The sequence below is a fragment of the Lissotriton vulgaris genome, unplaced genomic scaffold (genome assembly GCF_964263255.1).
Source record: "Lissotriton vulgaris unplaced genomic scaffold, aLisVul1.2 SCAFFOLD_3152, whole genome shotgun sequence".
NCBI classification, from domain to species: Eukaryota; Metazoa; Chordata; class Amphibia; order Caudata; family Salamandridae; genus Lissotriton; species Lissotriton vulgaris.
Window position 1 is genome coordinate 1 of NW_028241625.1, and position 15,909 is coordinate 15,909.

At 43.7% G+C, this 15,909-nt stretch overlaps 1 protein-coding gene across 1 annotated transcript in view; it reads right to left on the reverse strand.

The window, feature by feature from the left end:
• Positions 1–6,344: 6,344 nt before the first annotated feature.
• LOC147670601 (SH3 domain-containing kinase-binding protein 1-like) overlaps positions 6,345–15,909 on the reverse strand; it is a gene marked incomplete at both ends in the record, with an annotated part of 258,766 nt that continues 249,201 nt past the window's right edge. Inside the window, one exon of the mRNA XM_086948138.1 lies at positions 6,345–6,439. Within this exon, the coding sequence (XP_086804264.1) occupies positions 6,345–6,439 (95 nt within the window). The remainder of the gene's footprint in view (positions 6,440–15,909) is intronic.

Below are 15,909 nucleotides of genomic sequence, written 5' to 3' on the forward strand. Positions count from 1 at the left end.
AGTTGTGTGTTAGAAAAAATAACATCTTACAGCCTTTCCTTTAACCCTCCTGTTACATCATTGGAGTGAGGATGTGGCCTAACGTCTAAAGCTGGCTACCTTGAAGCTGGGGAACCGGGTTAGAGTCTCGGCAGGGACACTCCACATCCTGTGATTCTGGGCAAATCACTTACTCTCTCTTGCGCCTAACCAAACAAAAATTAATGTGGCTGTCTGTAACGCAACTGGTGCTCATGTAAAGTGCTCTGATAACTTCGGGCCAAATTTGCGATATATAAAACAACAACAAAATAAGCAAGATTGTCACAAAGTTCACTTTACAAAATCCTCTCACTTTGCAGAAAGAGAATGTAAACACCAATCTTCTTGTTAAAAGAATAAGTATAAATTTGTCTCCAGGCACAACCTGACATTCAACCTGTCTTTGAAGCACAGAAAATGTGACAAGATTAAAACAAAATGTAAAGGCATCTTTATCTCTCATTCCTCTTCTGAACTCCTGCATGGTAGTCAGTCAGAAAACTTTATTCGGTTTTTTGTTAATAAAACCATAAAAGTTACACAGATACAATACAGACAGACAATAAATTGTACCACAAATTAAAAAACCGACTCCGTTACCACACAAAGAATCATCTAAAAACATGCCTAGATAAAAAAAAAGACGCTACATGTCCAAACAGTGCCTAGATTTCATTGTTGCCTTTAAAAAACCCTACAATAAAAATACTGCAATAATCCTTCAGCAGTTGGAGATACATTAGTGCAGGTCTAACCTGATTTAAAATTACATTTCTTTAAAATAGAACTAAAAAAATGCCTCCTGGGGACTTCATACATTTTTCAAAAAAAACATAAAGTGCAGCAAATCCTGAGGAGACTTTTCGTCGCAGCCACAGGAAGCTAGCACTTGACCTCTAGAAGCCCCCTTAGGTCTTGCTAGTAGGAGATTAAAGAGATTCATCTGGAACCTAGTTAAAATTAATTTTTCATGAGACGTCAAGGACCCTATAAGATTTGGTTCAGACAGTGGTGTTGATTTGAGCAATAGGTATGCCTGAACACTCGGTTTCCGTACCTCTTCTGCATCCCGATCTGCATGCCTCCTGCTCAGAAAGGCTGTCTTGGTTAATTCCACGTCCTCTTTTACAATAGCATCTGGCTTAAAAAATAAATCTCCCCGCCCAATCATTTGAATCCTCTTTTAATATAATTAAGCCAGGGGATACGAGCCACATTATCTAAGGACAGACACTCTCTTAAAACCAATTGAGTGGAAGGTTAGATCTTCGTTTAACAACTAGTTAACCAGAAGATCAAGGGACGCAGAGCAAGGGTATCACTTAGGTAGCGAACCCTCAAGTCCTCATGTACCACCATGTTCGAGGTTCCTCTCGGGACACATAACAACTTTTTAAAAACCCATTTTCCACTACCTGAAGAGGTTCCGTTACAGTGTAGCCCCAGATCTCACTGCCATAGGTTGCTGTAGCTAAGCTTTTTTGCTTGATACACTTGAAGCATAGCTCCCGTCGGTTTCTTTCCCACTTTAGAGCAAAATTAAAAATTGCACAGTTGACCCGCACCAGTTACCTTTTTTTCTTTTGATTAAGGGATCCCACCCGAGTTGATCATCAAATAAGAACCCTAAGTAAGAAAAGACGTTTTGTGCTGGGCAATCTTGTCATTGCCGGATCTAAACTAGAAGCTCTTTTTCGTGTGTTTCCCTACTTTCATGACATAGGACTTTGAATTATTAATGGCTAAGTCTCGATCTGTCATGAATCCAGAAATTGCAGTTAAAAGGGTTTGTTACCCCAATTCGGTTCTGGATATTAGAACGGCATCAACGCGTAAAGCAGAACGGGAATGCCACGCCGTCCTACATTGAGAAAATCAGCACTGATTCCCCTCAGCACTCTGTCTAGTTCATTAATATAAAAGTTGAATAAAAATGGCGCCAAAATGCAACCTTGCCAGACACCCTTCATAATCTCAAAGTCCTTGGATACCTGCAAATTTTGTGAGAACCTGACATTAGCTTTAGTTGATGAATGCAGGTCCTCTAGAAAATTAACTATGCTATTTCCACTCCCATTGCCCTCATGGACTGCCATAGCTTAGTTCTATTTACACAGTCTCATAAAGCGGATGACAGATCCATGAAGGCAAGGTGGATGGTTCCAGGATGTGCAACAGTCCTGCATAGTACTTTTGGGGGTTAACTCCTGCATAGTATTTTTGGGGGCGATGAAGCACCCCTTAATCTAGCACATATCCCCAAAGCTGCTCAAATTTTACAAAGAGTTGAAGAAGCACCCCTTTAAATAACACTACACCACAATGAAGCAGCATTCCACAAACCAGCTACTTCGCCTATAACTTGTTGGCTTTATGCTTGTCTTTGTCCCTTTACAGTGCTCAACTGCATTTTGAATGGATTTGCACTATAAATATACCACCTACACACACACACACACACACACACCCATGCACGAATGACACACACACACGTCAAAAAACCATAATTGCCTCCAACTCCTATATAATTTCTCAAATCACAGCAAATTGCCTCCAAATTGATTACCTGCTGGGCTTTTGTTCTTCTCTTGAAAAGAGCTTCTGGACAATCAATGCTAAATGACCTAATACTCCAGACTTGTAGTGTAAAAGTCCATTATAATGTTTTAAATTGCATAAGAAAAATACGTCTTCGTTTGTAGAAATATTTTTCACCTCATTTGTCAAATCTGCTTGAAGCCTTAGTTAAACAAGCATTGGAAATGCAATAGGTCTCGCACCATTAGAGTTAGTGCTTTTAGAATTGTTTATGGGGTTTTTTGTAAATGTTTAGCATTTTTGTTTCCTGTAGCCAATGCTAAAGAATTACAAATAAAAAAAGCCATAAACATTTCTTAAAGCTGAAGGGTGAAGGTTTGAGGGTGAGGGTGAGGGGTTGAGGGTGAGTGAGGGTGAGGGGTTGAGGGAGGGTGAGTGTGGGTGAGGGTGAGTGAGGGTGAGGGTGAGGGTGAGTGAGGGTGAGTGAGGGTGAGGAGTTGAGGGTGAGTGTGGGGGGTTGAGGGTGAGTGAGGGTGAGTGAGGGTGAGGCTGAGGTGTTGAGGGTGAGTGAGGGTGAGTGAGTGTGAGTGAGGGGTTGAGGGTGTGAGGGTGAGGGGTTGAGGGTGAGTGAGGGTGAGGGTGAGGGTGGGGGGGTGAGGGTGAGGGGGTGAGGGTGAGGGGGTGAGGGGTGAGGGTGAGGGGGTGAGGGTGAGGGGGTGAGGGGTGAGGGTGAGGGGGTGAGGGTGAGGGGGTGAGGGGGTGAGGGTGTGGGGTGAGAGTGAGGGGGTGAGGGTTAGGGGGTGTGAGCGTTAGGGGGTGTGAGCGTTAGGGGGTGTGAGCGTTAGGCGGTGTGAGCGTTAGGCGGTGTGAGGGTGAGTGTGAGTGAGGGGGTGTGAGGCTTCGGGTGTGTGACGTTGCGTGAGTGTGAGTGTGAGTGTGTGTGAGGGTGAGTGAGGGTGTGAGAGGTGTTGTTATGCAGAGGGTGTAGTTTTTCCTCGAGAAAAATTAATTCATATAATGCCTCCAAACTAAGGACAAATGTATTTACAACTGAAAGGTAAGCATTGTTTCTCCGTCTTATTATATAATCTGGAATTAGAGAGCAAAATGTTAGCAACTTATAGGAGTCGGGGATACTTGACCTCTGACCCCGAAGACGGGCCCTTTTAACCGCGACCTCGGTTATGGTAACCATCCATATCCGGAAGCTGTACCGACGAATGATGACAGGGAGGCCGTCCATCTAATCCAAGGTACGCTACTACCACGCGGTGTTCATGTTGTTGTTTTTTCCCGTTTGGTTGTAAGATGCCAACCAGGGAGGGTATAACTAGATAGATGCGTGCGGTATGCGCTTAATGTAGACAGGAACGAGTTTGGTCCTATTGGAATTAATCACGCCCCGGCCACCGCTTTTATGAAAAAAAAATTCATTATGTATCTTTTTCGCACACGACACCACTAAGCTGTATATAGTGCGGGGCTAGATTGCGCCTAGAGATCAGTAGTGTAGACGCTCTAACACCGTTGTAGACGATTTGCAGTAGTTGTTTAATTTAAATATTCTAAACCCGAGGGAGATTGATCAGCAACCATTTTTTTTTCCCGCATGATAATACAAACGACGAGGCATCAGCAAAGAGCACGTATTTTGTATTTTTGGCAATGACATGGCAGGCAGGGGAGGGGGCGGAGCGGGGGTGTGGGAGGAGTGCGGGAACAGACGGCGAGGGGCGTTTGGTTGTAAGATGCCAACCCGGGAGGGTATAACTAGATAGATGCGTGCGGTATGCGCTTAATGTAGACAGGAACGCGTTTGGTCCTATTGGAATTAATCACGCCCCGGCCACCGCTTTTATGAAAAAAAAAATCATTATGTATCTTTTTCGCACACGACACCACTAAGCTGTATATAGTGCGGGGCTAGATTGCGCCTAGAGATCAGTAGTGTAGACGCTCTAACACCGTTGTAGACGATTTGCAGTAGTTGTTTAATTTAAATATTCTAAACCCGAGGGAGATCGATCAGCAACCATTTTTTTTTCCCGCATGATAATACAAACGACGAGGCATCAGCAAAGAGCACGTATTTTTGTATTTTTGGCAATGACATGGCAGGCAGGGGAGGGGGCGGAGCGGGGGTGTGGGAGGAGTGCGGGAACAGACGGCGAGGGGAGGAGAGTAGGAGGAGGAGAGTAGGGGAGGCACGGCCTAGCGGCCGTTCAATCAAGAAGTGAGGGGGCGGGAGAGTAGGCAAGGCAGGCGGCTGGGGGCATGTGCACGCGCTTTTAAGCTCAATGCGCATGCTCATTGAGCTTAAAAGTCACGGGCACTGCAAGGAATCGCCACGATTCCTTGCAAGTTGGACAAAGAGTGGATAAGCCCCCATAGTCTCGCTTGCTCGATGCGCATCGACAGGCGAGACCTAAAAAGCACATGTACCAGCACAAATGATGAGCAAGAAACAAAGAACCCAGGGGCAAAAATGTGTACACACAACAATTGCTTAAAGTGGTATTATTCGTGATAAATTAATACAGTGTTGCGTATGTCATGTAGACACTATCTCAAAAAATTATTTAAGCAGAAACCTCTGTACCTGTCTGTCAGAGGGTCCCCTGCTCGGCCCCGGCTGGGCTAACTGATTGTCCGTCTCCTCAACAGGCGGACTACTACGGGCCCTTTAAGGATAGCCTTTGTGTTCGTGACAAATACCTCGCCCCTGGACCACCTGACTTTTTGGACCTATCAGGAGCCACCCCTCGCCATATGGGGGAAGACCCGGAAGACGCCGCGTCTCCGTCGTGGGAGGAGGACGTGAAACGCCAGGAGAACAACGCGACTTGGGAAGCTGAGACCAACGCGACGACGGAGTCCTTGGAGAGAGCCGACACCGGGAGCAGAGAAGGTGCCAGGACGGGAGCGGAGGATAAACGGACGGCGGCAGCTGTAAAGCCAGGAGGCCAACAACACCGCGATTCGCCCAGCCACGCGAAGGAGGACGCGTGGTTTTCCCAGGTGCGTGCTCATTTGGGTTTACTACTACGGTTGAAGAAGGGAGGGACCGGGTAGGAGACAGAGAGCACCGGGGCACCTCGTTTCTTGGAACGTTATGCGAGTCACTGTATGTGGCGGTGGTTCTTGCTCTTCCCTCACACCCTCCCTATTTCCTACAGAGTCTCTAGAAAGTGTCCAGTACACTAAAAGCCTTGTTCTTTTCTTTTCTTCCATGCGCTGGAGAAACCCGGACCTCGACCCAAGAAGTGTCCCGAGGACCTAAAGAAGGACCCTGGATCTTTGTTAAAGTGTCTGACCCAAGAACCTTTTTTTTTTGTTTGTTCTGAAATACGCAATAAAAGAGACAAAAAGTCGCCCTCTAGTCTTGGCTCCTTCCCTTCTTGTAACCGAAAGGTGACACTGTCACTCAAAGTAATAATATTTCAGGAAGGTAAATAAAATAAAGGTGCTCAGAGCTCAAGTGATACCACAGTAATAAATCGTGAAGGAGAAAACCAAGTGTATATACTAAGGGGTCATAGGCTGCAGCGTACAATAAACTGACATTTTCTTAGTACATAATTCTGAGCTTTTAATTAATTGTTCGTCATCCAGTCAACCCTATGTGTCTAAGCAAGGGGATCAAAGTGAAATATTCCATACAGATGCAAGTGATGCTTTCAACCAGCAGCAAGACAGCAACTGCAAATCAACTACTATTCGGCACTTTACAATGTCCTGAATATGTTTTACGTCTATCGAAGAACTTATACAGATAAAAAACGTACCTTATTGATAACCAGCACAGTGTCACCTTCTCTGATTGATAACTCGTCTTCATTTTGTGCTTCATACGGAAAAAGTACTTTACAGTATTCCTTTGCTGGAAAAAAAACAGGAAAGAATAGATATCACTCACTCATGTGATCCAAGAGCTTTTTGATATTACAAATTCATTTCAAACATGTTGCTAAACCCTGTAATCAAATTAAACCCTGGAGTGTGATTTTGCCAGAACAACAAAGACAATAACAATTGAGATGAACTTTAACATTCAAGTGGCAGAGCAATATTCTCGAAGTCACGATGTGGAAAATTGACTTTGCAATGTCAACTTGAACACGATAAAAGCATCATATCCTTAAAATGAGGTATTTTTAAATAAAACATTAGACAAATGAATGGATAAAGGTTGTAGCTCCTAGCAAATATGCTCAAAGGATAGCACCTTAATTTTAGATATGACTAATAATGTTAAAAGTAAAAACACTCATAAGTAAATTGTATTGGCACCAGGAAACCACCATTGTTTGTGGACCTGACTTACAGATCAGAGCTAAAATGGATAATAACAGACCTGCCAACACACATGTTGCTACCAGGTGTTATATAATACCCCCCAGGTTAGGGTACGCCTTAGCGTGTCTATACCGCCAGGGGGGCTGCACTTTTGGTCCTGATGAAAGCTTTGCTGAATTAAGCAATCGTAAGCAGAAACATGTCGACCATTTTTCACCAAAAACCCAGGATACAGCTGGTTCAATTTTAAAACCAACACGTGTCCACCCCACTTGTTTTTAACGATCGCATTCTGTTCTTTCATTAAAATTACTTTTGAGAGCAGTCTGCCATCTTTTAAATACCTTCACCCACTTTTTTCACTGCCACACAATCCCAAAAAACCAGCTCCGCTGTAATTCAGGCGTCTTAGCACACTAGGGAGACACTCGGTCACCCTGGTGGGAACCCGATGATGAAGCATGTCACCAACTAGGTTGGTGAGTGAGGGTTCTTTTAAAGACAGAAGGTTTCTGTTCCATCACGTTCACACACACCCTTCTGTGGTCGCAAATTTCACCTTTTTCTTTGCGCCATAAGTCACTGTTGTGTTGATTAGTAGCTATTAGGGGTCTAAGATTGATTTCTATCCCTGTCTCTCCTGTTGTTGTTATATGTTAAAATACCAACCAACTCATAATCTTGAGCCGTGTGTGAACATGGGTTTACCCATGGGTTAAAAAACACTGACTCGTATTCAGGGCCTAAAATGGAAACGCCTACAGAGAGGGTTTTCAGCTTCTTTGTGTATGCTGTGTGCAGCTGGCACTCATTGGTTGGTCTGCAACCTGTCCGGCATCAGGCGGCCCAACATCAGCTATTTTCTTTATTTGCGCATTAAATCTGCCCTTCTGCCTAAACTGCAGTAAGGTGAATTTTGCCAGTTTCCAAAAACGCTAATTCCGCTCTGCAACTGGACTATGAGTGCAATGGAAATGAATGGCTTTTAGTTTTATATCACTTGGCCGAATTCCTGAGGTTTTCCTTTCCAAAGATGGAGACACTTCTTAACCCCTTCCATGCTGATGACGAACCCCAGTCGTCATGCACTACGGTGCTCGTGTGCTGATGACGGCTGGGGTTCGTCACGGCCCGCCCCGGTTTGCGTTGTTTACAGCACACCAGGGGAATCGCGGCCGCATGGAAGGGGTTAAGGCGAGATTTCTAGCGCATCTGACTTGCAGACAAACTCTTCAACAAAGCCAACCCCCCCAGGGTATCACATGCCACCACCAAGTGCTGATAAGGCTAGGCATTATTTCACTACAATACCCCTAGAGCAGTCTCTGCCACCAGGCGATATCACTACTGTAATATGTGCACAGCCCCAGTGAGTTAAAGATAGAAACTTTATTTATTGGCTGGGAAAATGTGCCAGCTGAGTGCGGCCCAAAAGAGATTTGCCGGTTTAGTAGGCTTTTTTTCTAACAATATAAATGCAATGCTTGTTCTGTCTGCAGACTACAGGATACTACTTCAACATGAAAGAATCTTGTGAATATCCCCCTTGGCTCAAATCTAGTAAAAAACTAAATGTTACCCCCTTTCTCCAAAAAGAGTTCGATTCAAATTTTCAACATCCACTTTTGTGTGATCACTCATATTTTGCTTTTCTTATAAAGCAAAATCTTACATCTAAGGTTGGGTCAAAACAACTCTGCAAATAGAAGGACAGAACAGAGCAGCTCCAACCAAATAGAGTCTCCTTCATAGCAATATTTTAAAAACAATATTGTACTACATGTTTGCGAGGAAATAGGGCATTAATGAAAACACATAAGGGAGCAAATGTATGAGTCCCATGCTCACAGTTCCAATCAAGCTACACCCGACTGAAGAGTCCCAATCAGAGCAAAACTAGTCTTGGGTTGCTTGTCCTTCGGTTCAGGGATGAATAAGGACTGGCAGTTCAGGCTTCACTGTTCCAATCAGAGCAGGGTCAGGGCTGATCTGCATATGGCTGGGTCTCAAATGAGTTGGCATAGTGAGCAAAAGAACGTTAGGTAGGATGCAACCCAGAGCAATTGCCAGTGGTTACGCTTATTGCAAAAAGTCTTCTCATCACCTTTAGTGTGTTTGATGTAATGACCCAAGTGGCCAAGCGCATGCCAAGACATGGGTCACGTGTTCACTGTGCCACTGGAACCAAGCTACATGGAATTGAAGATACCCAATCAGTGCAAAACCAGTCTTGGGTTACTTGTGTTCTGGTTCATGGACGACCAGGAGTGGCAATTCGGGCTAGATTGTTTCTTTTTGAGCACGGTCAAGGCTGATTTGCATATTCTGGATCTAATCTGAGGTGGCATGCAGGCAAAAGGGTTGGAATGCTAACCCGAGTGATTACCAGTGGTCAGACTTATTGTAAGCATTTCTCCCGTCACCTTTTGTGTGTTTGATGTAATGTCTCAAGTGGCTAAAAGAATGCCCACACGTGGGTCCCGTGCTCGCTGTGTCTCTGGAACCTAGCTACACCCAACTGAGGACCCCAATCAGGTCAAAGCTTGTCTTGGGTTGAGTTGGAGTTTAGAGTGGTAGCACTTTAGTGGAATATTAGTGTAGGTGCTCCAGGACATGCCTGGCCGGGGGGATGAAGGGGGGGGGGGGGGGGGGTAGGGAGAACAAGGGGCGACCTCTTGATAGGAAATGGACAGAGGCATTACATATCACAAACGTCATTGCATTACAACCTAACAGCCGAGAAAGTTCAAAAATGTCGGCATGGATACAAAGACTGGTCATACACCATATCGACATGTGCAATTAATTCACTGTTACAGAGTCCATTTTATTATCATTGAATTCAATGATAATAAAATGAACTCTGTAACAGTGAATTTGCAAAGTTTTTAAAGAATTGTTTGTTGTAAAATGTTTTATATACATGTAAGTACATGTTATGTAAATCCATGCTCTGATAATACGTTTAGACCTAGATACTAGGAATTGCTTGCCTAGATAACTTATTTGATTGTATTTTTGAACGAATTTTAAATGTATAATTGTCATAAATTATTTTTACGTGAATTGAATGTAATAAATTTGATTCCGAATATTATAAATGTCAGATATTAATAATTTGCTTGAGTAGACTTGGTTCAGTGTATACTGCTTATGGTAATTATTAATACACAGCACACAAGGGAAATTTTGTTGTCCTAGGGAACACTATGCCTATCACAGATTGCTGGGAAATTGCACTCTTGCTCTCTTAGCCTTCATTACTCGTCCTTTGTCCTTAAAAGTAGAGGACTTCAATGTAGCAAGGGTAGCAGAAGTGGCACCTGGCGCCAGGGCTGAGGCGCCAACTGCTCCCCAGTTACTGCTGTACTTTACTACCTAAACAGAAGGCCATTTCTCTGCTCCCCATGACACCTTTGCTATGCTGGTGGGACTTCTTAGGGGCTTAATTTCGGGGTGGGAGAATCAATGAAGACTCTCCACCTCGAGTCACCATGAGTAAGGATGCAGCTTAACAAGCATGGGAGCTTTCCTTGCAGAAAGGGAGGCAGGGGAAGTAGTTTAAAAACAGAATAAAACAAACAAATTGCTTTTTGCCAATGTAGGCGAATTTCTTTTTGCCGATGCTGCACAGCAACAGTAAAAAAAATCATTTGAAAAGGCTCAATCAAGCAGCTGCTTCTGTCAGACACTTTGGCTGTAGGTGCATGCCTAATGTTGTATGTGGTAATGCCTGAACACGCATGTGAGCCCTATGGAATAGCTACGTAATGGCGCAGGCAGCATTTTATTTGTCTTAATTTACTGATCTAAGATGGCAGACTTCACTTAGATCGGTAAATAAAAAAATTCGCATGAGAGCACTTTTGGTATAGCCAAGAGGCCTGGAAGCAAATGGCAGCAGCCAGGCCTTCCAAAAAGCTAAATAAAAAAGATTTAAATAACCATAGAGGGGTTAGGGAGTGGATTACGGAGGGCTTGGTGTTCTGGTGGGGGAAATCAATGGAGGATGGGCGAAAGGATAGGAAGCAACAGAGGTGGGCAAAAGAGCTTTATGCTAGGCAGAGCGGCCCAGCAGCAAGTGAGAGCTGCTTGGACCTCTCAAAAAATGACACTAATAAAACACTTAATCAAGAGGGGTAGGGCAGCACAGCAACAGATTAGTGGGGTTTAGGGTGATGAAGGGGAAAAATGGCCAGGGCGGGAATTTTAGATGGGGATGCAGTGCACAAGAGAGAGCAAGGAACCTTATGCACTCTCATGGAGTACTCAATTAAAAAGAAAATGTAGTCCCTAAATGTGAGCAGAGGAAGGAAAGCAGTCAGTCAATCAAAAGGATGGTAAAAAGGCTTTGCTCCCATGAGAGAGTCAAACACAAGAAGAGAAATGCAAGACAAGGAATAAGAAGCAAACAAATGAAGGTGACAATAAAGCCAACCAATGGTAAGCCATGGGCGGGCTCTAGGCCCACTGTACGTTGTTAGTATGCCCTATGTAAAGAAACAGGAGCCCCCTGGTGCAAATAGCAATCCTGGGTCAGGGTAGAGAATATATGTAAGCAAAAATTCCCAGGCATACACAAAACGTTACTAGCATGTACAAGTGCAGATAAGATTATCTACAAGAACATTACACAACTGCTTTCTCCAATAAACTTGGTTTTAATTTCTTTAAGATTTTCATAAAAGATCATACGATAAAAATGTATTACAATGTTCAGAAAAAATACAAAATTCATTGTAGATAAACATAATTTGTCATGTTTAAAATTTTATTAGATACTATAAAAATAGATGGTTTCCTGTCGACGCGTTTCGACACGTGAGTTGTGTCTTCTTCAGGACTGTACCATCGATATTCTTCTGGTGTGTCAAAAACTGACGTGGATATGTTCTAGATGTATCTTTCTAAAAGCGGGTAGGGACCATGAGAGCACGTAGGTCACAGATCTAAAGAGATTTAATATCTTAAGTTAGATGATTCGTATCTAGTTGCATGTGTGTTGATGAAAATGGTAAAGAACGAACTCTCCTCTTTCAGTCTATGGTTTGTTAACACGTTGATGTATGCTGTAAACCGCACGAGTTGCCGGCCCAAGTCAATATTATTAGTGGGTCTACTCCGAGAGTTTGGTGGTGAAACACGCGGATATGAAGGGGAACGGCCAGGCTTAACAAAATGGAGTTCCCATCCGTCCCACGATGGATAAGGTGACGAGACACTCGGCAAACTTTCACAGATTTAGTTGTCTGTCTCGAGCGGTGCAGTATGGGGACTGATAGTGGTAACGTTTTATCGTTATCTCTGGTCTATGGGCCGTTTGTGCTGCCTTCCTTCGTTTGGTTAAAAAAAAAAAAAAATAAAAATGACACTAATAAAACACTTAATCGAGAGGGGTAGGGCAGCACAGCAACAGATTAGTGGGGTTTAGGGTGATGAAGGGGAAAAATGGGCAGGGCGGGAATTTTAGATGGGGATGCAGTGCACAAGAGAGAGCAAGGAACCTTATGCACTCTCATGGAGTACTCAATTAAAAAGAAAATGTAGTCCCTAAATGTGAGCAGAGGAAGGAAAGCAGTCAGTCAATCAAAAGGATGGTAAAGAGGCTTTGCTCCCATGAGAGAGTCAAACACAAGAAGAGAAATGCAAGACAAGGAATAAGAAGCAAACAAATGAAGGTGACAATAAAGCCAACCAATGGTAAGCCATGGGCGGGCTCTAGGCCCACTGTACGTTGTTAGTATGCCCACATGAACTGTTTCACAAACAGACAGCTAGCTAGCTTTGTCTAGAAGGCAAGACCTAAAAACGGGGACTTCTAAATTTGAGCAACATAGCCACTTTGTGGTTAAGTATTTAATTTTGTTTATTTCCTAAGTTTCACACAATTTGATTGAATTCATCCGAGAACTATATGGAAGTGAGCTCTAGTCAGCTTACACTGAACAGACGGTGATTGCAGCTTGTTTATTTTACATTATATATTTATTAAATACTTTTTATTAAAAGGACTAAAAGAAGGCTTAGCAGAGGGTGTTCAATATTAAACCGCAGAATATATCTTTGTTGATTCTACTTTCTGAGGAAAACTTACTCAGAGGTGAGTGAGACAAAGCACAAATGTGACTATGACATCCTGTACACCACCCTTCCTCCTCTCCTGACTTTCGCCCTATATTTGACTCTATATGTTGTTCTAATTTCTCTTTTCCACCGAATGTACAGTTAGATAAGGGAATTGGCATGCGTTCTGCTCTCAGCAACACTGACCAGCATCATTCTGTCAGGACATTCTGTTTTAAACATTGTCCAACAAAAAATATGATAGCCAAACTATCAACAATGAAAATATATTCAAGGTGGGTGAATATAGGTATACATAGAATTAGGACTTTTAACTCCGCATATATGTATTTTTCAAAGATATATATATATATATTGTTAAGGTACAAAGTTAAGGAGTTAAGAACAGGACATAAATCGATGCTAACCTTTATATATTAACATACACAATATTCCGATAGCCGATATACTGGTTCTGATAATTTTGTGGGAGAACATTTTTGCAGAGGATATTCTGAAATATATCCTTGACCAGATGCCATTCCCATCTTTCACAGTCCGGAATCATGCATCGTTCTGCTAATGCACCTCACTCTCAACCAGCAAGCACATCCTTGTCCGCTATCCCAGTTTTGAGAATTATGCACAGCTCTACCACTGGATGACATTTCTGCTAAGAATTGCAGCATACCAACTTCACGCTATCCCAATGTCAGGAACAAGGACAATTCTAGAATGCTAGTGGGCTTCACTCCTGGGCATTATCCAAGTCTCCTCTTATCTCACTATCAGAACTCGTGCTTTGCACTGTAAATGAACCTTACTTCTGACCATCATTCCACTCACCTGCTGTGTGGAAAGTGGTGTATTATATTGTATGGTTGTGTGACCTCACCATGTAATACACTCACAATACCATAGGGGGTCCAGTCATGCTCATTTGTAAAAAAAACGTTATCTCAACCCTGGGTTGCAGTGGCTTTAATCAGCCGGGCTTGAACAAAGGAGCAAGTGCAAAGCACTTAGAAGTACTAAAACTAAGCATGGGCGAATTTTGCGGATCTCGCGTTCGCGAATTTTGCGGATTTGCGAATTCGCAATCCGCAAAATCCGCGAATTCCCGCGAATTTGCGGATATTTTTTTGCTTTTTGTGTTCGCCCGTGTTTCTGCCAGTTCGCGAGGGTTTTTACAATTTCGCAATTTGCGAACTTACCTGTCGGGTCGCAAGTTTTGCGAACTTGTTGTTTCTACGTGTCCAGCCTGTTTGGGACACTCTTCTTCATCACTGCCACTCTCTGTCACCACTGCCACTCTCTGACTACTCATGCCACCCTCTGGCCCACCCATGCCACCCTCTGTTTCATCACCACACCCTCTGGTTGTCCAGTGTACATTATTTTCGGCAAAGCAAAGCACACCTTCCCTGCCTCAAGTGACCTGAATTAATTTGGGGCTGATTAATGTGTCACAGAATATTTTTTTAGCTGGCACCTGCTTCCTTAGTGCGCCCTGATTAGTGATCTTTTGCACTTGCTAAGTGCTTTCATTGTTGCAAAATTAGTTACAACACCTGCCCTGCCCCAACTGACAATAATGAATTAGGGGCTGATTAATGGATTTTAACTTCCAGCCTGGCTCCTGCTTGTCTCCCTTAGCTGTAATTCAGGACCTTTGTGGCATATGTGTAACTATTCTGAGGTTCAGAGCAGGGTCACATAATAGTTGCAACTGGCAACTGAACTCTGGAGGGGCCCCTCAGGAAGCACTACAGGAAATGGCTACTAATGATGAGCCTGAACTTTTGAACCTGGCACGTAGTTTCAGTTTTGCTAAGATCGTATTTCTGCAATTTAGCACTTATTCGCGGGGCGCGAAGTTGTACTGGGAAGCCGCGAACTCACGCGAACAGTGCGAGCAAAATCCGCTGCTCGCGGATTTGCGGATTTTGCGGGAGATTCGCGAATCTCGCGGATTGCGGATTTCCCGAAAATCCGCAAAATCCGCGAGCGAAACGGATTTTCCGCCCATACCTAACTAAAACAAATGAATAAGAAAGTCACACAACACGAAAGAAATCCAGCACCAATTTATAAACATTGATCTTATTTTAATGAATTTATAGACACTAAAATGAACAAAATCCACCAGAGGGTTCTGTAGCAATATATTTTTAAGTAAAACGTAAATCAGTGCTTTTCATTCAAAAGGCAAACAAGAAAGTTGTGTTCTGGTACTCCGACCACCTTTGGCCGATTAACTTCTGCAGGGGGCAGGTTAAGGGGGGCCAATGAGAATTTGTAGGACAATTACCATGTCACCAAAGCAGTCTCCATTCAAGCTCTGAGCACTGTGGGTGAACCGCCATAGACTTCCATGGAGTGGTCCTGATGCAAGGGATATAAGATGCTGAAGATGGAGAAGAATGCTGAGGGTGCTGTACGGTCAATAGGAGGCTTCCAGGGGTTACTCTTTGTTCCATGGTCTTGGTAGGCCGACTTTGGCCAAATGGGTAGATGTCCTTCAAAGTCCTTGTGGGTCCAGCAAAAGTCCAGTTGCCACTGGTCTGCTGGTCTCCAGTCACTATGAAACCAGTGGTTCCCTTTGTTGAAGGCTAGTGTCCTTTTTGGGCAACCAAACTCGACTCTAATGACTGTCTGAGGTCCAGCACACTCTGGTGCAACTTTTGAGCATTGGGATTTGTCTCCCAAGCTGCATGTCGGAGATCAGTGGTGATCAAGCAATTGTGACTACCACAGTCACAACTCTCTCCTTGGTGGCCAGGAGCAGCAGGTGAAGTCCAGTCTTTGGTGCAGCCTATCTCTGCCAGGTAGATGGAACTGCAGGGTAGTCCTTCTTAGGTCCTCTCTCCAGTACAGAGATGATATGGTGCCTGGGTGCCAGGGGTGGCAATTTCATGCCCAGAAAATGCCCTTGGGGATGCAGCAGTTACTAGCCATTGGGCTACAATCCCTTCCCACTTGCTGATGTAT